The 23235-nt window shown below is 36.1% G+C and overlaps 2 protein-coding genes across 2 annotated transcripts in view; both read right to left on the bottom strand.

Moving 5' to 3' along the window:
• Positions 1-12391, bottom strand: part of LOC140171021 (uncharacterized) — a 95031-nt gene extending 82640 nt beyond the window's left edge. Inside the window, exons 1-5 of the mRNA XM_072194204.1 lie at positions 12267-12391; positions 10758-10936; positions 9252-9444; positions 5746-5796; positions 47-132 (exon numbers count right to left, since the gene is read on the bottom strand). Coding sequence (XP_072050305.1) covers positions 47-132; positions 5746-5796; positions 9252-9444; positions 10758-10936; positions 12267-12301 — 544 coding nt within the window. The 5' untranslated portion in view covers positions 12302-12391. The remainder of the gene's footprint in view (positions 1-46; positions 133-5745; positions 5797-9251; positions 9445-10757; positions 10937-12266) is intronic.
• The window catches only part of LOC140171817 (PDZ and LIM domain protein 1-like), a 35573-nt gene continuing 24687 nt past the window's right edge, over positions 12350-23235 (bottom strand). The window contains exons 3-4 of the mRNA XM_072195148.1: positions 14734-14824; positions 12350-12488 (exon numbers count right to left, since the gene is read on the bottom strand). Coding sequence (XP_072051249.1) covers positions 12444-12488; positions 14734-14824 — 136 coding nt within the window. The 3' untranslated portion in view covers positions 12350-12443. The remainder of the gene's footprint in view (positions 12489-14733; positions 14825-23235) is intronic.

Raw genomic sequence — 23235 nt, 5'->3', positions numbered from 1 at the left:
TTATGGCATTAAGGCATACAATCCTAGTTTCAAAAAGAATCATTACCTTGGTTACGCAGACTGCATCCACAGGTCTGACACTTGAAGCACTCTGGATGCAAACTCCTGTTTCTAACTTTGACAAACGGACCACTGAAAACAAGAACACATCAAATATGGTATTAAAAAAACTGATATAAATTAATGGGGAGGAGGGATACTTGGATTATTTTCCTTGCGAGCATAAGACACATGCTAGCGTTGTGCCCCTCACCCATTTCAATGGGTACTTTTACTTGAAATAACTACCTGAATGTAATGGCCGCCATTTTGGTTATCGTCGTTGGGCAGGTAAACCTCCTATGTGCAATTGGCCCCTGAACATGTTTAAAGCAAAACCTCCTATGTAACCTATTGGCAGTTTTGTTTTAAACATGTTTGGCCACAAGCACATAGGTTTTTCCTGCCCAACAACGTTATGATGAACTATATATAAGCACATTCATTAATTTGCCATATGAATGGTGATGATCATATAATATGGAAAAGTTAAATAAAATAACCCAATTGAAGGTGAATAATACAGAGAACTTTATAGTGCATTACAACAGAAAATCTCTCAATGCCCTTTACAAACATCATAAAAATATAAAAGCATGCAAGGTAAAATATACATGATAACAACAACTTTTAAAACCCACCAGCACAATAAAAAATAAGAAGATTTTTCAGAGAGTTTCTACATTTCCAATTGAAATTTAAAATCATTTAAATCAGGAGCCTGCACATGCAGGGAAGGATCTATGCCTACAGAATTTTCTGAAAATACAAATCAATGTCTATAATATTCCTATGAACACAGACACTTTCAGTTTCAGGATATTCCATATACCTATGTATGAAAAACTATGACTAACCCAAAATCACCAATATTTCTTATTTTAATGCATATATTTTAGTTATTATTGGGAAAAGTCAGTCGAGCGTCCAGTCCATTTATCAGTGAACTAGAAAAATAACTGGACTAGAAAATCGGCTAATATTTACACTCCAAATGAATAATACGATTAGGACTATTAACTTCTAATGTAAACACAATCTACAACTGGCATCACCCATAAAAAATAAAGCAAAGCAAAAAAGCATCGTATAATAAGCCTTAAAAATACAAATTGTATATTTTGTTCATGAGATTTGTCATCCTTTAAATCCTTTTATTTTATGACGCTAGTTCTAATATTATTTATTTGTTTGCTTGTTTGCTCAATTTATTTATTTATTTATTTATTTACAGCTTTATTTTTTGAATTATTTATTTATTTATTTATTTACAACTTTATCTTTTGAATAGAGTGCTCAATCCCAATAATGGGAGACCACATAACATGGAAAAACAATAACCACATAACAATTCAAAGAACAGACCTTCCAGAATAGGTAGTCATTACATCTGCGTTTCATGCCTAAATGGCAATCGTCAGACGATTTATTTATTTATTTATTTATTTTTATTTTTTATTTACAACTTTATCTTTTGAATAGAGTGCTCAATCCCAATAGGAGAGGGAGAGCATATAAAATTCAAAGAACAGACCTTCCAGAATAGGTAGTCATTATGTCTGAGACTCAAGCCTAAATGGCAATCTTCAGATGATTTTTTTTAAAATGTTTTGATTGATTGATGATTGATTGATTGATTGATTGATTGATTGATTGATTGATTGATTGATTGATTGATTGATTGGAAAGGTTCACAGGATGTGATTTGTATTTCTATGTTCTGAAATATTAAAATAAGCTTTTGTTTTTCTGAGTTGATGTTATGCTTGATATTTATATTTTAAATCCCCTTATCCCATTTCATGTGCATTGTGCATTCAACTTTAATGTAACAGGATTCATAACATTGTTATCATGAAAAAAATAGAATGACTCACCCAGCTGAACGCAGTACCTATATCAAATGCACTTTTCATCTGTTGTGACTGGGGTTCAATTCATTTATGCAAGAGTAAGTTGGGACTTCACACATATTAACAACAAACTGATAATTTGGAACTTCATTACAATTTTAAAACAAAGTATAGCTTACTCCCAATTTCCAAAAAATCTTTAAATTTGCTCTCAAAAGCATGTCTCCTACATATTTCCCAAGCCATTGCTTGTTTCTCTTTTTGGCAAGTCAAAATTAAAAGTTATTTAAAAGTTATTTTATTTAAATATCTCATTCTCCTCTTTTACATATTAGCTACCCCAGTAACCCCACCCTTCATATCTACCCTTCCTGCTGTCTGCTATGTACACGCTTCTCATTTCAATAAGGCAGCATCCACACCTCCATCATAAATAATATATATTCTCTTATTCCCTCTGTTGCCCCCCGTAAAAACCCAAAATTACAGAAAAAATTTCCACTTTTTGCAGCAACCCCCCGAAAAAAAAAAAAAATTCCTGGCGCCGCCACTGTATATTCTATATTTTGTGTTATTTAATATTATAAATTTGTTGTGAGATAAGATGTAATCAAATAAATGTATGAAAATCTGAATCTAAAAATCCACCTCTCCTTTATAGAGCAAAAATATCTGTCCCTTTAACCCATCAAAAATGTGCCTCTCCCTCCCTCCCACGCACAAATAAATGCTGAAATGTTTTCCCCTCTTATGTCGCTCACATTCTGCCATCAACCAGCCAAGAATGAATAACACTCTAAGTGATGACCTCTGATATTAGGGATTATATTTTTAATCTGAACTATTATAGCGACCTGGGGAGAATATCAGAGGTTAAAGGTCGGCGTTGCAAGCACAGTCATTTGAGCTGTGCATATGATCCACATGACAACAGTCATCGTGGCATTTTGCATGTACACCATGTCTAAACTTTCTTGCATGGTTTGAGTATTGTGTATAAGTTAGCTATTAATTTTAATTGTTTGACATAAATGAATTAAAATATAATTTAATGGCTTTAAATCTTTCTATTACTATTTATACATTTGTGATGTTGATTTATAAAAATTGGGATATACTACTAATCACAATTTATGCAATTTTAATTCATTTTCTAAAATAATATTACAGCACAAACTATCAACTGTTAAATGGGTCATTAATTGGTTTTTAATTTAAACTAATTACATATTTATTGTCGTTGTGTCGAATGCTCACCCCAGTGAACAATTTTAGTTGTGTGTATAGGTTTAAACTCTACCAATACATATTTATATTTAATGCAGCAATATTTGAAAGAATGATCTGATGAAAAATGATTCTGAAAGTAAATAACATTTTGTTTCATATTTTTTGACAAAATAATGTTGAAAATTGAAAATGAAAGAGACAAAAGGTTGTCATTAAACAATCTGAATACTGAAACTGGTAGCTGAAACTGTCCATATTAAAATAATCAATATATTTTGTTTTAGTCTGAAAACTGCACTTTTTTCAAACTTTTTGAGTTAAGGCCACCAACATGGGCCATATAATGCTGGCTTTATATTCCTAGGTAAATTTTGAAACTATGATCAAAGGACAGTTTCTTATTATTTTCTTTATATCTATCCAGCTCAACTTGCCTCTATCTCAAATTGAGAAATATGGATATCAATTTTGCACCTGAACTTTATTAGTTACATGTAGCTTAAGGGCTGGGGTATGAGCGTTTGGACAGTATTTATTTTGGGACATTAGAGCACATCAGACATATCGAATTGCATTCTGAATACGAAGAATGTCATTCTGATATCAAATAATTTAGATTTTTGAAATTCGCAATTTAATACACATTTTATGGCAAATCATTAAAATTGATATTTTTGATATTTAACAGTACTTGAAGTAAACTTTATATATCTGATGATTTATACTTAAAGTGTATGTAGGTGAAAAGCCGACGATCAATTGAAAATTTTGACCTTTCGTATTGAAGATATGGATTTTTTTCCCAAAACACCCAAAAAATTAGGTCTTTTTGGGAAAAAATCCATATCTTCAATATGAAAGGTCAAAATTTTCAATTGACCGTCGGCTTTTCCTCCCTGCTACATACACTTTAAGAATATATCATTAGATTTATATAATTTACTTCGAGGACTGTTATATATCAAAATTTGAAAAATATCAAATTTTTATAATTTGTCATAAAATTTGTATTATATTGTGATTTTTAAAAATGAAAATTATTTGATATCAGAAAGACATGCTTCAGATTCAGAATGCAATTCGATAGGTCTGAGGTGCTCTCATGTCCCACAAAAAATACTGTCGAAATAATAAACTCTCATTTTGGATCCCTTAAATTAATAAAAAATAAATAAATGTCTATCATTTTTTTCCATGTACCCTTAAAGCAACATATTTGCTAACAGCACATAATTATAAAGCTTTCAAAAAACCTGTGTAAATATTTTCAAAATATATTTTTTTTAATGTAATCAAGGTTTGGTGTTAGCAGATCACAAATCGTCACCCTGCTACGATAATTGCTTTAGTCATTTTTTGTAATTTTGAGAACAGAATACAAAATATGGTTCAAGCATGCATTTAAATATATTCATTCATTAATCTTTGCACAAGAACAAATGATAATGAGACAAATAAAAGGGAATAATCTGAAATAATTGGAGTGATTATGTAACTGATGCATGCTTGAACCATATTTTGTACTTTGTTCTCAAAATTACAAATAAATGACTTAGGCAATTATCGTAGCAGGGTGATGAAATGATCCAAGTTTTGGCAGTATGACAAACAGTCTGAGAAAGCGTATGTTTCCAGTGCGTGCAACAGCATGGACAACATATGTTACGCTTCACCATTATCAAGTCATCGTTGAGACTATCATCGTTTATTTATTAGTTTGCCCTCCAACCACATTATGCATAGAGGCCTTTGATTTAAATAAACTATTATCTCAAAATGTCAAAACCAACTGAAGGACTCAATAACCAATCATTGTGCTGATAATATTACTAATGCCTACAACACATGCTCCCACTACCAAGTTTATTACCATTTATATAACCATCGCTAAAATAGAAGAAAAATATACATGCCTATTTTTGTGTTATTTTCAGTGTATTCATGCATTTTGTTTTATGTTTAGCTTTGCAGACTGTGTTAGCAATACACCACATGCAACAACTCCTATTGACAAGCATATTTATTGTAATATATAATGATATCTGGAATTTAAGTCATGTACATGAATATGGATCTCGTACCCTGCCTCTCAGAGCTGAGAAAACCAATCCATTCACCAAAGCAAAGCACAAAAGACAAAAGAACAACAAAATAATTATAATGATGAGCTATAAAATGTCTGCAATTTTTTGAAAAGATTTTTGCACTTTTCTCAAAAATTTCAACATTTTCATCAAAACTCTCGAAAAGTTTTAGCCTTCTGGGTCAAAATAAAGTGACTGATTGATTCATTGATTGATTCATTCATTCAATGATTGGTTGATTGATTGATTGAAATTTCAACATTTTTATCAAAACTGTGGAAAAGTTTTAGCCTTCTAGGTCAAAATAAAGTTATTGATTGATTGATTGATTGATTGATTGATATTTCAAATTTGTTATCAAAACTGTGGAAAAGTTTTAGCTTCCTGGGTCAAAATAAAGTTATTGATTGGTTGATTGGTTGATTGATTGATTGATTGATTGATTGATTGGTTGAAAAGTGCAATAAACTTGTCAAAATCGCCTTTTAAGCCCCATGATATATTAAAACACTGAGCAGCTTATATAGATGTATACGCACTCCCTTCGTGGTCGTTCCTCGTCCGGTGGATTCACATGAACAAGTTGTCCTCTTTATCGTTGAAGTAGCGGTATGCACAGGCATGCATGCAAACAAACAGGAAAAGAAGTGAAACATACACTACAACATTGAACATTTACAATACTCGACAATATCAAATGACCTACTTTTGCGAGTCGTATACCAAATATTCCGGATCAATTAAAAACCACTTACGGTCACTTGATTTTGTCGAGCACATGATTATGCGTTAATTGAAAATTGTTGTTAAGGGATTTATGAACACGTCTAATCTAATAGTACCTAACTAGTTTCCAATGCTTTATTTGATACACATGCTACATTATCATAATGATCGATTGAGCAAGCACTGGAGTCTAACTAGTTTTAGGTGGGAATAAGAAAACACACAAGGAATAGTGAGATTATTATATCTATTGTGTCACTGGGATATTCCAGTTGAAATCCATACACCCCCAAAGGAAGACAAGACCTTAATCTTCCACACAGGGAGTGTGAATTTCAAATGGGGTTACTTGGATGGGTATGTAGCTCCATTTGAAATCTACACTCCTGTGTGGAAGATTAAGGTCATGATTTTCATTAGGGGTATATGGATTTCAATTGGAACAGCCCATTATTATATCTATTGTGCCACTGGGCTGTTCCAATTGAAATCCATACACCCTCTATGGAAGACATGACCTAAATTTTCAACACAGGGAGTGTGAATTTCAAATGGGGTTACTTGGATGGTTAGCTCCATTTGAAATCTACACTCCCTATACGTGTGGAAGATTAAGGTCATGTCTTCCATAGGGAGTATGGATTTCAACTGGAATAGTCCATTGTGCCATTTCATACAGTGCTGCAGTTTAAAATGAGGAACAATGTACTAAATTGTTGGCGGTAGATTTGTGAATAGTAAATGGCTGAATTTTTGGCATGGGAAGACATTATACATGAACGAGACATTATTATGTATATATGAAATCGGGCATGAACAGAACATTTTTTCTGTTTGGAGCACATTGTATTTGTATTTGATAGCAAATAACATACATCAGTATGAATTTGTGTTTTCACTACTGATATTAAATACTGTAAATTCATTTTTGACCTTCTTCAATATAAGAAAAATAATTCTTAAGAAAAGAAACTGGCTTCTAGTAGAATTAAAATAATGAAGTATTTGGGCAGTTTATGGCAAATTGCATATATGTTATTACTTTATTTTTTCAACGAACATAGAACAAATTAACAAAATGCGGCTAAATTTGAAGAAAGAATGTCATGAACCTTTACATCAACAAAGAACACGCATCAAAATTAATTCAAACTTGAACAATATAAAGCACCCACACCCACAATTGTGATGAATTGATCATAGACAAACATGCAGAATTCTGCATCGTAAGTCAAATTTTGGTATAATGTGCTGCAGACCATGTTACTATATTACCCACAGGGAGAGAAACTACTGGGTACCACACTCTCACAGAAACCAAAGTGGTAACATATGAACTTTAGGAGAAAAAAAACTTTTATCCCATACCCAGATGCCATTTCTCTCTCTGAACAATTAAAAAGGGAAAAAATGGACAAAGGCCTGGGATCAAAGGTCAGCAATCTATGCTCAAGTACAAACAACAAAATGTATGACAAACGGAATAATACATCTATGAAAATTCCCAGTCCAATACATCATTAAGCAAATTATCATTTACAACACCTAGGGGTTTAGGTCAAAGTTAGAGGTATGTTCATAATTAACTAACCCATATAAATTGAATAGGACTAATAATAGTCATCCCACTCTAGTGCTAAAAGGCAAACACTCGCGATTATTTGTGTTAATCGCCCACTCAAAAGTATGTCTGCGGTTTGCAATATTTATTTGGACCTGTCTGCTTGATTGAATTGAAGGAGTGTACAACTTACTTGATCATGGTCTACAAATGGGCTGTTCCAATTGAAATGCGTACACCCCTTACATAAGACATGATCTTAATCTCCCACACAGGGGGTGTAGATTTCAAATGGAGTCACCCATTCCGGTAACCCCATTTGAAATTCACACTCCCTGTTTGGAAGATTAAGGTCATGTAATCCACAGGGGGCGTATGTATTTCAACTGGAATAGCCTGATGTGATGGTATCTTACAAAATCAGTCTGATGTTGCCTCAAATCAAATTCCATATTTGTATATTTCTTTAAATAATTTTTAGCTTGATTTCATTCAAAAAACATGTTTCTATAAACTTTTATTTTAAAGTTATTCGAAATTATTAAAGTCATCACAAAAGCAAAGGGATTGCATATAAAATACTGACACATCTCTCCCAATCTACAAAGTCGGACTTCCGCTTTATTTTGTTTGACCACATTAGGAATGCCTTTCTGTCTAATTTCAAAAATTCCAAAATTTAGAAGAAAAAAATGTTTGAGGCAACGGTAAATGTTGTGGTAAGCCAAACAGAAATGGTCATCATATTTATGGTATGGTCCACACCCATTTGTACAATGGTCTATTCAAGTTGAAATCCATACACTCCCTGTGGAAGACACGACATTAATCTAACACAGGGAGTGTGAATTTCAAATGGGGACACCCATTTAGATGACTCCATTTGAAATTTACACTCCCTGTGTGGAAGATTAAGGTCATGTTTTTGGCAGGGGGTGTATGGTTTTCAACCGGAATAAACCAATATCACATGGGACAGGGCATTTTAAAACACCCATTTTCCACACATGACAATGGAATACAACAAAGAAATATTGTTTAATTATCAACATATTTGCTGCAAATGTCAGAAAAAATAGGAAACAACTTAATTTGGACCATAATACTTTCCCACAATTTCACCCATATCTATGATTAATCATTGTTACTTATACTAATAAAATTTGATGCTAAAATGAATGTTTTTAAAGCTACAAACACTGCATGATCATGACTTCACAATGATTAAGTAGAAATGTAAAAGACTGTGTGAATTAACATTTTGGGAGACATTGGAAGTTTCAACATGAAATACACACAGCACGTCAGGGAGTGAATTGGTAATTTATACACAACACATACACAGCAAACAAACAAACAAACAAAAACACATACACTGTATTTCAAGAACAAAAACAGAGCATACAAACAAACATACAAACAAACCACACAATGCATATAGATTGGGCTATTCCATTTAAAATCCACACTACCTCTGTGGAAGATTTTGGAAATATCTGTCACAGGGGGAGTATGAATTTCAAATGGAATGAACACATTAGGCAGCTCCATTTGAAACTCACCCTCCATCTGAAGATTAAGGTTGAATCTTTCTCAGAGGGTGTAAGAGATTCAAATAGAGCTGTCTATGTGTTCATTCTATTGAAATTTAGGACTCCCCTGTGGCAGATATTTCAAAATCTTCCACAGGGGAGAGTGGATTTTAAATGAAATTGCCCATTTCATTAAATATTATCACCTCACACTAGTTTCACTTACACAATGGCTCGATTACATCCTTCACACATAGGAAGAGTTGTATCAGGTCTAGGGCCCCCAGCCCCTGGCTTGGTCTTGGGGGCAGTGACGCTACGTGTACCAGCAACTCGCTGTGCAGGTGGCTGGGCCCCTGAAGGTGCAGACGGTGGTGGAGCATGGCTTGGTGGTGGAGCATGGCTTGGTGGTGGGGCACCTACAAAATGAATGAATGAATGGATAGAAAAGAATCACATCATACCCTTGTTTCATTATTTTTTTACAATATGTGATATCAACGTGAAATTGATGTGATATTGATGTTCCCCCATCATTGGCAGGAACGTTCCAATTATAGGAATGGTCCATAGGCCGGTCTTAACTACAATACTGGTGCTACACCTCCAGAACCTTGCTATGCTTTGTAGAAAGAGGCAGTTCATGTCCACAGTCTGATTCCATAACTTACTTCAAAGAAGTTAAATCTATAGCTGTACATCATGGTTGTGTGCTTATGCCAGATTTCTTGCAGATTTATTCTTATGAAAAGGATATCATCCAAATTGTATTTTTGGGCTGCTGACAGCCCTGAAATTACAACACAGTAGTCTATGGTGCACTGTAATACATGTAATTATGCATAACCCATAAAATCAATGTCTGAATCAACTGAAATTTGGAAATACCGTATATTTAGAGAATAAACGATAGGGATTTTTATTTTGCCTATCCTCTACCGTGTGATAGACGACAGGCAGGTCCAATATTTTGAGTAGTGGATGCCGGCGCAGCCGGTATCCACTACGATAAAAATATTGGACCTGCCTGTCGCTCATCATAGGTAGAGGATAGGCAAAATAAAAATTCCTATCGCTTATTCTCATTCTTAGTCAGTTAAATACTATTTTAATAACTGTAAACAATTTTTAAAGCAAAAACTAAGTTATCGTCATAAAACTCCCTCATTATCAATGAACGAAACTTGTTTACAACTTCACATATTCTGTTGCGGCGTACTGCTAGCGCGTTCGCAGATTCCGCACTAGCCTCACGATACAGCGCGATACATACGCAGCACCTCTACAAGAGTGTTACGCATTATCAAGACGCGTGATGACGTGGGGTCATCTACGGCCTGATAGACGGCACCCGAAATCATGCGATTATCCAATCAGAAATGTGTCTACGAACTAGACCACTCCTACTGACTAAGAATCTTGAATAGTTGCCCTCTGCAGGCGTTGCATTTTCCAAAAGGGGAGGCAGCTTTCATTTGAGGTCATTTTAGAATGATAATTCCCATTAAAATCATTAGGTAAGCTTAAAACTCACGCTGAAATGACGAATTATGAACTTAGGAATGATGACTTGATGATGTGCACCATGGTAAGCTTACTACACGAGATAACATGGAAATATCAGCATTTTTTAAACATCTTGGTTGAAAAAAAAAATGGTGGGGGCATTTAATAGAATGGGGCAACTATTTGAGAATATACGGTAAGCTTTTTTGGTGGATGAGATACCTACCATAGTCTGCTTGATCTTGTTCTGTCATCTGTTGCAGCATTTTAAAAGATCTGGATTGTGATCCAGGATTTGGGTTGCCCCAATCATCCTCTGCATGTACAGCTTGGTATACAGGTGATCTGGTGTCATATCCGCCGCCGCCGCCATCATCACCACCACCACCATATGGTGCTGCACCCCTGCATCAGTTGAAACAATTGAAACCATCATTATTAGGAAGAATTTGTGCAAACATGATCAATCATATATCTCGTGTTGAAATTGGACACCTTTGCATAGTTCAAAATTGTCTAAGGCTGCAATGGAATTGGGTAATCCACCCTAAACTTCTATTTAGAAATTGAACTGTTTATTGACAACAATGGTCATAACTACAGCCAGTTCACATATCAGCCAAAGGTTCCGGTACCTACTGCCTGTCCAAAGCATACCTCATTAGCAATGTTCTGTTGAACCCATTCCTAAGAAGGAGACTTGAACTGTTTATGGACAGCATTATTGTGGCAGCAAATAAATTAACTATACACAAGGCCCGGACACAAGGACCCATGTCTTTTCAACCATAACTAGTCCCTGTCCCATACACAAACCATAACCAGTCCCACACCTCTCTCCCACAAACAGACACCTTATCCACCTCCAATCTGTCTGTCCCACACAACACACCCTACCCTCCTCCTCCCTTCCCAGGGCTCCACTTATCATACCCTCTATCTGTCAACACAACACGACTTACCCCCTCCTCCACATCCCAGGGCTCCATTTATCATACCCTCTGTCTGTCCTACACAACACGACTTAACCTCCTCCTCCCCTTCCCAGGGCTACACTTATCATACCCTCTGTCTATCCCACACAAACTCTCCTCCTCCACCTCCCAGGGCTCCACTTATCATACCTTCTGATTGTCCCACACAACACAACTTGCCCTCCTCCTCCACTTCCCAGGGCTCCACTTATCGTACCCTCTGACTGTCCCACACAACTTATCCTCCTCCTCCACTTCCCAGGGCTCCACTTATCGTACCCTCTGTCCCACACAGCACAACTTACCCTCCTCCTCTCCAGGGTTCTACTTATCACACCCTCCATCTGTCCTACACAACTTATCCTCATCCTCCACTTCCCAGGACTCCACTTATCAGACTTGTAGTGACTCGACTCGAAATGACTCGACTCAAGTTTTGGTGACTTGATGACTCGACTCAAGGCAAGGTGACTCAACGACTCGATTCGACTCAACTCGACTCGAGAGTTGATGACTCAATGACTCAACTCGAAATTTGATGACTCGACTTGATGACTCAAGGCTGGTGACTTGAGTCACTGTGGCTGAATCAAATTTTTTTAAATGACTCGCAAATATAAATTATACCTTAATATTTCTAATAATACCTCATGTTTTCTTCCACACATCTTAGTGTATTGCGATTCTTAAATTTTACAAAGTGCAAGGGCTTACAATCTGTCAGCATCTTTATGATACCAGCCTGCAACAACAGGACTTACCCTCCTCCTCCACTTCCCAGGGCTCCACTTATCATACCCTCTGTCTGTCCTTTAAATGTCTCCGCAATGTTCTCAGATGAATAGATTCCTACAGGAGAGTTGAACTGTTTATGGACGACTGTGGCTGTACCCTAAGCCAGGAGCACCACCTCCTCCCCACCACCACCAGGGAAGGGCTTAGCTGCTACTGCCGTTGTGTGAACTTCCTGCATGTGTGAATTTCTGAAAAGGATCATAGTGTGAAAGTATGATAGTTTCGGGGCTTAAAAATTTCACGCTTTGGAGGGAAACCATGTTTCTGCAAAATGTTTGCAAATTTGTAAATCTCCGTAAAAGGCTATATGTATATGGCCTTGAGTCTTTTGGACTCAATAACAACAGTTAATGCTGAACATTGGTACCGTATTCATTCCAATAAGCACCCATGCCCCAATAAGCGCCCACCCATGGTTTCAATTTACTAAAGGGTACCATTAATGTTGAAGTGACAGATAGACGTCGATACCGTGAAAAGCTGGAGGACTACAAGTCCTGTGTTAACTTGCAATACATTTTCTGCAGCTAAACGTTGATCCACTAGAACGTCTCTGGACCCTTTTATAACATACGTAAATTTGTCTCTAATAAACGCCCCTTATGAAAAATTAGGTAAACCAGGTAAAAAATAAGCGCCCACCCAAATGACTTTGTTAATGCCCTGGGCGCTTATTGGAATGAATACGGTAATTGCCGCAGGGTTTTATTTTTGCAAATTTTGTGAATAGAGGTTATATCTCGAATTTAACAACACTTAAATATGAAATTTTGTCATATGATAATATTGGTAAGGAATGAATTTCACGAAAAATATCAACATTAACAAAAGTCTTCTGTGTTGGAAATTACCAAAATATATCTACGCAAAAATATATCTTGGCAGAAACAACCACTTAATATGGTATTTGTTTACATCTCTGCAAATTCACATTGAACCATTCTGGCCTTCCCGTCTGCAGGAAAGGACATGGCTGAATGATTTACTAAAGTCAAACTTAAATCTTATGGAGAATAACAAGCTTTTTGTGTTCAACTTCAGGTGTAAACCCATACCCTACCAATTAGTAAATGATTATGAACCTAATCGGCATGACTGATTTTGGGGAAAGATAGTTTCACTATGGACCACAATGGCCTCATCCCAATGACATAGTTCAATAACCTTAATCAAACAATCATAGTGCAAAATTTGACCTCAAGTTTCAGAGTATGAGTTTTTGTACCCAAATTTTCAAAGGTCATTCAATGAATGTGAAAATGTATTGGGGTTAAAGAACTGTGCCTTGATAGATGAGCATGTTGTGGATCCTAGTGTTTGTATGACCTGCAGACTGTAATAACCTGCAGACTATAATCAGCTGTCTAGATTTCATCAATATTCAATTTATTCTACTGTAAAATGGTTCTTTTGTAAACAAAGTTTCACTAAATTGATCAGTAGTTGGAGCGTAATATCAGATGGTAATTTTAGTTCAGCATTTTGTTACATTGGGATTTGCCAAATCGTTGGCTTGAAACTACTGTACTGCACAGGCCTCAAATTTTTATTTTTATTTGGGGGTACCCATTTTCAAGGCCACTGCGTAAAGACAAAGAAGGGCACCTAGGCCAACAAGTGATGAAGAATGCCTTGAAGTTGACAAAGATCTGGGGCACCAAGGCCCAAACTGAAAAAGGGCAGGCAATGGCCTTCGTGGCCTCCCTGATATTCAAGCCCTGGTACTGCATGTACTTTAATAAACTCCTCTTCCTTTTACATTGGTAGCGATGTCAAAAAGGGTCTCTGCATGCATGGCAGCATTTCTATTTTGCCACCTTTACTTGTGAGCGTAGTATTCTCCAATTCCTAGAACCACGCACATATCGCAGCTATGCAACCTAAAACACACAGTGACGTCACCATATCTCAATGTGAGACAAACTCTTACAAACATGTTTGGTGAATGTGATTCTGAACAATTCTGTATCATCAATTTTGTTTCACTTGACAATTACAATGGATTTTTCTTGCCAATTGACCTTTTCGGTAAATATCCGCGGTTAGACCAGAGATGTTGTCACGCCGATGTGCACATCGTTACTGCTCACTTCACAGTTTTGAAATGCGCAAAACCATGTTCCAGGCGCGTCGCAAGCAGGGCGCCCCCCTTTTTTGCACTTTTTGCACTGCTTTGAACTTTTTTGCAGCTTTGTGTAACTTTGGGTGCCCCACTTTTTGTCACCTTGCTACGTGCCTACCATGTTCGTTAAACGATGTGCGCATCAGCGTGACCTCAGATGACGACATCTCAGGTCTACCCACAAAGGCTTCTAGGGATTTACCAAAAAAGGTCAATTTTACTATTAATTTCATTACATGACAAGTCACATGGTTAATACCGTTGTCACATGATTATTCTTGTCACATGACAGGTCACATGAATAGTCTTACCTGTTTATCAGCTGTTATGTCAACGTTGACGGCTGGTGTTGAACTGCCAACGCTGTCTGTGATTTTCGGCTTCCATATGTTGGAACCACCTCTGTAAAAATGATTAAAAGAAATGAATATAATTAATATTATTATTATTATTCAAGGTGCTTTTCAAACATGTTACTTGTTTGATCCGAAATGTCTACAATACCATTTAAAATGTTGTTGAAGCAGGCCCGTAGCCAGTATTTTTATGTGGAGGTGCAGATTTTCCAAATGCAGACCTTTTCTATGGAAATCTTCATTCTGGCCAAAAGTAGACCTTTATTCCCTCTGCAATTGATTTTTGGATCCTATTTTTTAAACAAATTTCACAAAAAGTTTATTATTTGGGGGATATCAAAATTGTTGACATTTTGGCCCAATTTTACTATTTTTTACAGACAAATCAGACCTTTTGCAGATTTATAAGCTCCCTACAGGTCTACTGAGATCAAATATGATGAGAATATTAAACCAGAATGCAATTACCAACTCACTGACTCCATACACTTCATTTCAGATTGAGTTTGGTAGTAATATTGGTGGTTTTACCAGGTTACGCCCTTAAGTTCTGGGGAGGGCACTCGACTTTGGAAGTGACAGGGATGTGCGGACAGCAGTTCGAAACTTGGGGTCTTTCGGTGAGAGCCTAGACACCAAAAAAGGGGGTCTTTCGGTGAGAAGGCACCCAAAGAGGGAATCTTTTTGTGAGACTGGGGAAATTTTAACAAAAAAGGGGATCTTTCCATGAGACTGGGAAAATTTTGGGTCAAATATAAATGTTGATATAAAATTTTCAAAGTCATCAAAATTTGAAATTTTTTGAAAAATTTCAAGAAAAATAATGAAAAAATGGGGTCATTCAGTGAGAGATTATCAAAAATTTGTTCAAAATTCATGAAAAAGGGGGTCTTTTGGTGATAGGAAAACAAAAAGGGGGTCATTGGGTGAGAGGGAGTTGAAAAATGGGGGTCAATGTGGCCCCACATCTCCGTCACCCATTTTTAGTGAGTGCACCCCGGGCCCTTTGTATGTCTCTGCAGGGTAAGGGTAGTCAACTACGACCTGCGAAAAATGCACCTATGTGTGTCACTACCAAACTCTAAAGTGAGATACAGTATCTATCTAAAGAGTTTTAAGTGTGTACACAATCAAAACACACACACACTGTGTTTGTCTTTTCATTCGTCTGTCAGCCTCTTATTTACCTAAATCTTGGAATCTTCATCAATTCAATGATAATTTTATTATGCTACTTAACCCACATAAAATATGATGAACACAAACATGGCGGTCAGATGCTTTTTACACAATCAAAACACACACACACTGTGTTTGTCTTTTCATTTGTCTGTCAGCCTCTTATTTACCTAGAACTTTGAATCTTCTCAATCCAATGATAAATTTATTTTGCTACTTCGTTAACCCACATAAAATATGACACAAACACGGCGGTCAATTGCTTTTCACCTCTAGAATGTTAAAAATGTTAAAATGCTCTCTATATACCGCAATACTGCTATTAAAGTTCTCCGGCTAAGTCAATGCATTCTACTTTTGTACATGCATTTATAGTTTGCAGCCAAGTCTGTCGCCTGCTTGCCTATCTTTCATACATCTGAAAGTCAATATTTTGTCAAATCCATAACTTAACAAACTGTCTCAAATGTTTTATACTCATCATTTTTTTATCATTTATTATCACAATTTTATTTTGAAATCCATGAACTTGTGATCTGCTGTCTGCAACCAGTGAAATCCACCAAAAATATTTGGCATGTTCAACATAACTTTATTAATAATTATACATCAGCTAGTACAGGACACCGCTCATTAATTGTTATTTATGTTCACTTATAATTATTCATCTTTGAATTCTTTCATTTATTCAATGACCTTTTCTGCTGGTCATTAGGAATCTAGATGTATCAAGTTCAACACTCTTTTCATCTGTAACTGCTAACTGGGCATTCCTCTACACTTCCGCATTATAATCATAGACCATTGGGCAAGTATGGAACAAGGCTCAAACTAGTCATTGAAATCATTATTTTACATGCTGTAAAAAGTGGAAATATTCATAATCAGGTCTGTAGTTAGGGGAGGGTAAGGGGGAAGATTTCCCCCAAAATTCACCAAGGTCCACAAAATCCCACAAATCCGGCTAAAATACCTCAAAGCCCTACAATTTTCTACCCCAATTCTCCAAAATTGGCCCAGAACCATCCACAATTTCATCCCAATCCACAAGCACCTCCCAGAATCCAAGTAACATTGCACAGTACCTCAATGAAGCACACTTTTTCAAAAGTCTGGACAAGAAACATGTATCTTTTGTTATTTTGCCATTACACAACGCTTATACAGACATCAATAGCTCTTTTATAAGGAACATAGACAAAAGAAGAAAATAAGATTTTAGCTACACAGTACAAAAATAGTACATTTTAATAATAATATATAAGATAAGATTAAATAAGATAGTAATAGTATATGCATAGTACATGTATAAGCGATATCAAATAAAATGGGTCTTATGCCGGGGTCTAATATGCAATATGTTTTAAATTTAAAATGATAAACAGTCATGAGTTCTTCACATGTAGTGGTAAACTATAGACCAAAATGAGTGGAAGAGTGAAGACGAGCGGAAGAGTGAAGACTATGTATTATTGCATTTCATATATTATTTTTATTGATTTTATTTGGTTGATGTTTTTGAACTCAAGCAGCTGCCTAAGAAATAAACAAATACGCTTTTCCGTTAAATGCATCCAGGCAGTTTAAATAATTTATAAGTAGGGGCCTATATTATTTTGTTCTTAGTTCTTTTAGGATCTGAGAGCAATTTTCAGGGGAAAGCAATTTTTCTTTCAGGAAGAAAGGGCCGGGGATTTGTCCGGGGGATTTGTAGGATTTGAGAAAAGCATCCACACACAATAATTTATTTTTTGACAGATACAGAAGATGATATGTTTTAGTCTGGAACCTTTTGAATTCACTCCCTCCTCAAGCAAATATTGATCATTTAGGGGTCTGTCATTTTATTCGGAAGGAGACCCCAAATATGTCAGTCACCAAAATGAATTTGTTATGAAACCCCCCCCAAATATCTCAGGTTGAAATATTTTATGACCCATCTCTCCTTCTGCACACACAGACCAAAAACAAATTATTCAAAAAGGTCAGGAAATGTGTTATTTATGAGCTTCCCCCACTCTCCCATAGTTTTTTTGGAAAAAATACACATACATTTTTAATTGTAACAGTACGTAACTACCATTTTGGCCAATATTTTAAAATCCTAATTTACATGCTTTCTGATAATTTGCCCCTATTTTTTATGAGAGAAATCACAACCCCCCCCACATATTTGGAACCACCCCACTCCAAAGAAAATGACAGCACCTTAAATAGAGATCTATGATTGGACTCAGGTAATTTCTGAACTCTCTGTTGACTAAAGAGCTTCTAGGTGAAACCTGTTTGTATGCTTATTCTGGGTGAATCATCGTCTCAGTATGTCCACCACAATACCAGGGTTCGCAGGTTTTTGCCACAGGTGGAAAAAACCGCGGTTTTAACCGCGGTTTTAACCACTTGGCAAAAACAGTTTTTGCCGGCAAAAATGGCAAAAACTAAAAAAGTGATTTAAAGTTCAGTTTTTTCATCTCAAAACAAATAATTAAGTTACAAAAATAAGATCCCGAGTGTAACAAGGCCAGATTTTGTAATTATAAGCAATATATTAAGAAATTAAAGGCATGCGTTTTCATTGCTCAAGTGCAGTTAACCGAAATGTGGCATGTATCAAATTCAAAACTTTTTCATTTTAAGGACTTAATGAGACAAAGAAATATGTTGAATGATTCGTTAAAAGTTGTGTGTTACTGTTTATGAGCTTTCTGTGTCACTTTTCAATATTTGGGTGACTATATGTGAGTTTTTGCCAGTTTTTGCCATTTTGCGGTTTAAACCAGGCAAAAACTGGCAAAACAATTTTGCCAGGTTTTTGCCACTTTGCCGGCAAAAACAGGTTTTTGCCGGCAAAAACCGAACCCTGCACAATACAGTCCTAAAAGATGGGAAACAGTTTTACCACTTTAAACCCAACCATATACCCCTACATATTTAAAGGTAAGTTGCAATAAGGGACCGTTCGGCATTGACAAACACTTGTAACAGGGTGACCTGATGCAAAAAGGGGGGCCCTGAAAATTTTATCCCTTTGAAGGGGGGCCTTTGAAAATATCACCTTCATTTTTCTTAGAACATGAGTTTACACTATTTTCTATGGGATTGAAGTTCATTTTTCATGGCCACAAAGGAGGGCCCTGAAAATAATTTTAGGTCCGAAGTTGGGGCCTTGAAAAAAATATGTGAATTTTTCTTTTTGCATTAAGCCCATCTGTTTGTTACAAGTGTTCGTGAACAATCCCTAATTAATTATGTTGTGTACCACTTGGAAGTTAATTCAAAGGAGAGATCCATGAGGGGCAGAAGCTTTTTGGCAGGTCAGGTCAAAAGGGGTGCAAACAATTTTGCACTTTTTTGATGCACAATTTTTGACACCTTGTTTGATATTACCCACTAAATTGAATTTTTTTAATATAAATATCCAACACATGAAAGCAGGACTACAAAATCCACAAGTATCAGATGCTATTGACCAGCCAATTTTAGGCAAAAACACTGAAGATGGACAAAAGAAAACACAAAAATTCATGAAAAAAGAGAAAATTGGGAAAAAACCCACCAGGAGACTGCAGGAGTAAGGACATACTCCATTTATTAGAGCTTATTAGGTCTAATGTGTTTAATACAATAGTAATTTCTGTCTTTACAGCCTATGGACAGTTCCCTTTTAATACCCGGCTTTAACATCACACAGACGAACAGGAAGAACTGGGCACTTCCAGTTGGACTACATAAAACAGATCAACATATTTTGGCAGACCAGTCAGGATACATTAGTTTGTTGTCTAACAACCTGCTTGGATGTACAAAGGAATTAGGGCAAAGGGCATGCTGCAGAATTCGGAAGTGAGATACTAGGGGGTGTTATGTTTTCATGGTCTTGACTGGAAAAATAAATCTTGAATTTCAATGGGAATTTCAGACCTAGAAGATTGTGATACAGATGTTTGATTGTTTCTTACATTCAATTGAAACTATTAAAGATTAAAGCCATAAGCGATTTACTCCAGAGCGATACCCTCAATTTTTCTTGAATTTCCACCTTATGCATGATTGTAATGCCCAATGGTGTACTAATATACCACGTGAAAGACTAAGCCTGAAGTGCTTTACAGTCAAAATGATAGTCTGATTTCCGGGGGAGGGGGGGGGGCACTGGTCATTGACAAGGGGGTATCATGCGTGGCCACGAAGTCACAAATAGCACCCTAAACAGGTATTTACGAGGTCTGAAAATGCACCCCTAAACAAGTATGACAAGTGCAATTTTATACCCTAAATAAGTATTGACACTATTTTTGCCCCCCATTAGAAACAGGTAAATCAGTCACTTTTTGACTCTAAAACCCTTCATAACAACTGGGAACAAATTCAAATGTTCATAACTTTTATCCTTTATTCCATGCTACATTTGTTTCAAAGGATCCCAAACACTGTGATTTTTGTACAAGGTATACCCTTTTATTTAAATTTCCTTGTTTTAGATACCCTATTCACGATACGTAAGTACAATGCCTGATCATGAAAAAAGACCCTTTTTACTTGAATCTTTGGCCACGCATGATACCCCCTGGTCAATGACCAGTGGCCCCCCTGGGTCTGATTTCAGTTTTATACACACCCAAAAGTTTGAAGAACATCACTGCCCGGGCATGTCACAATTTTGTATTTTTATGTCAGCATCATATGAAGTTATAATCACAATATTAAGATGTCTATCTTTAGGATGTTATCTTTAGAAACATTAGTAAATAGATTCCTACATAACATCCCTTTTAGCCAAGACACCTTGCACCTTATGACTCATTAATATGCCTATTTAATTCTGTCCAACTGAACAGGTGACATAGACTGACTCACTTTATATCACAACACATACAGAACAAATCCAATTTTAGTAACCAAGTATTTTTGTCACCTACCTTATTATTCAATCTAATCCAATAATAAAGCAGTGGCAGCGCCAGGAATTTTTCGGAGGGGGGTGCATTGCGGGGAAAAGTGAATTTCAGGGGGGGAAATCAACCAATTTTGTGTAAAATTGCAGCAGAAAGTTGACATTTACGTAATTTTGGGTTTTTAAAGTTGACAATATATATGGGGGGGAATGTCCCCCCATGCTGCCACTGATATAATACAGAACTGTTTGAACGACCAGGATTGTAAATGATTTTGATTTCAGATACAATATGCCAAAATTCACATTTTGTACTTTATTCATTTCATCAAATTATATTAAAGGGGCATTTCGTACACGGGATTTTAAAGGGGCATTGCGTACCCGGGATTGTGTGATCCACAGCCTCATCCCCCCACTTTTCTCAAAAGTTCAGATTTTTATACCATTGGAAACCTCTGGCAACACAATGTTTAATGTGCAAAAATTCTTGCAGATAAATTTGTTCAGCAAAAATATTCTCAAATTTGAATTACGTTCTGGTATACCAGAACAGAATTACAACAGTGGCCTATTGAGTAGTGTAATACACACTGCCCTGTGTGCCAACAAGAAATGTCTTTAAAAAAGACAACGCCATGGATAAAGTTCATGTTTCATAATTTTACATTGGCAAGTACTTTGAATGGTAGTAATTTCTTGTGTTTTGCACATGCCCAACTTATCGGATGGGAAATATTGTTACCACCAATGACATACTAGGAAATTCTCAAGAATTTTTAAGTTGAAAGCTCTGGCAAGCAATTGAATACCTGAGTGGAAGAAGGGCCCAACTCCAATTTTTTACAAAAATGAGTTAGACCCAGCATTTCATTGCCAGCAGACTGTTCTTCCTTGTGTGTAAAAGATGAGCCAAAATTCACTCTCTAAATAGTCTTCCACGCACACTTTATCATGAGTTTTCATGGAAGAAAGGCCCAACTCCATGGAGTTGGGCCCTTCTTCCACAAATATTGGTAAAAAGAGGAAGTTTGTTAATCATCCATAAAATCTGCTTTTCAATACAATAAACTTTCTTGCTAACATATTACATGATTCTACTTGTGCAATTAATGGATAATTACCAAATTTCTGTAGCTATTTATAACACATCTGCTTACGAAACTGGCACTTGCAGTATATTAGTGGAAGAAGGGCCCAACTCCAGCTCGTATAAAGACATGCACCGTTGCCATGGAAACATTATATATAATTTCGAATGTATGTAATGTTGTATGTTCATGTATTAAAGGTCCCCTGAAGATGAAAATATTCTGCCTTCCAAATATTAAGTTTTTTCTTAATATCTCAAAAACAGTTTTGATGGAGTTGGGCCCTTCTTCCACTCAGGTATTCAATTTGATAGGCCAGTTTTGGAATCAACGTCCTGCTACCAAGCCTTGAAATAAGCAAGCTGGAACCGGGAGCAATTTGTTTTTGAACGTTGCTCCTGGTTCACTGGGATTTTACAAGAACCAGGAGCAATTTCTAAAGAAACAGGAGCGATTTTGAAATAGTAAATCCTTTTCTGCAAATATACAATACAGCACACAGCACTACTACATCAAGTGCAAAATTAGAACCAGGAGCAATTTGTTTCATAAAATTGCTCCTGGTTCATGTTAATTTAACAAGGACCAGGAGCAATTGGTGGCTTTACGAGAGCAAATTTGCTCCCCACGCCCACTTATTTCAAGGCTTGCCTGCTACATAAAAAGTTGCTTTAAATTCATATACATAACCATAAAAATACTAAAAACATCATGCTATTTAGCATGCTCACAATATTTCAGTTTACAATTATCGACTGCTCTGACAGTGCCAAAAGTTGGTTAGTGCAGTAGCTGCCATGTGTAGATGAGTACAATATACTGTGTGTAAAGTGCCAAATGTTCACAGGGCAGCTATTGCACTTTAATACCCACTTCTGGCACTGCGCAGTCATTATGTGAAATTCAAAAGAAATACCCTTTACACTTCTATTCCATTCAGCTAGTTTTCATGAATCTATTATCTAATTTTCTCTTTTATAAAAAACAGACCAAACAACCCCATTAAATTGACTGAAATCACTTGTAAACCCATTTAATTTTATACTAATATGGGATTACAGTCGGGGATTACAGACATTAATAAATGACTATTATTAAGAGATTTATATTCTATCAAATGAGCATGAAGACTTGATGAGTGCCTGTAAATTGTGGTTTAAATGGTGGACCAGTCTTGAAATCTTGTTTTTTATAAGACCTAAAGGTGACAAAAAAAAACCCAGGCAGACAGATTTTTAAGTAGGGTTCGGTCAGGATTTTTTATTCTTGGAGGCTCAAATGACAATAAAATAT

The sequence above is a fragment of the Amphiura filiformis genome, chromosome 15 (genome assembly GCF_039555335.1).
Source record: "Amphiura filiformis chromosome 15, Afil_fr2py, whole genome shotgun sequence".
Classification (NCBI taxonomy): domain Eukaryota; kingdom Metazoa; phylum Echinodermata; class Ophiuroidea; order Amphilepidida; family Amphiuridae; genus Amphiura; species Amphiura filiformis.
The sequence above is the reverse complement of the archived record's forward strand: the minus strand, read 5'-3'. Positions and strand labels throughout refer to the sequence as shown.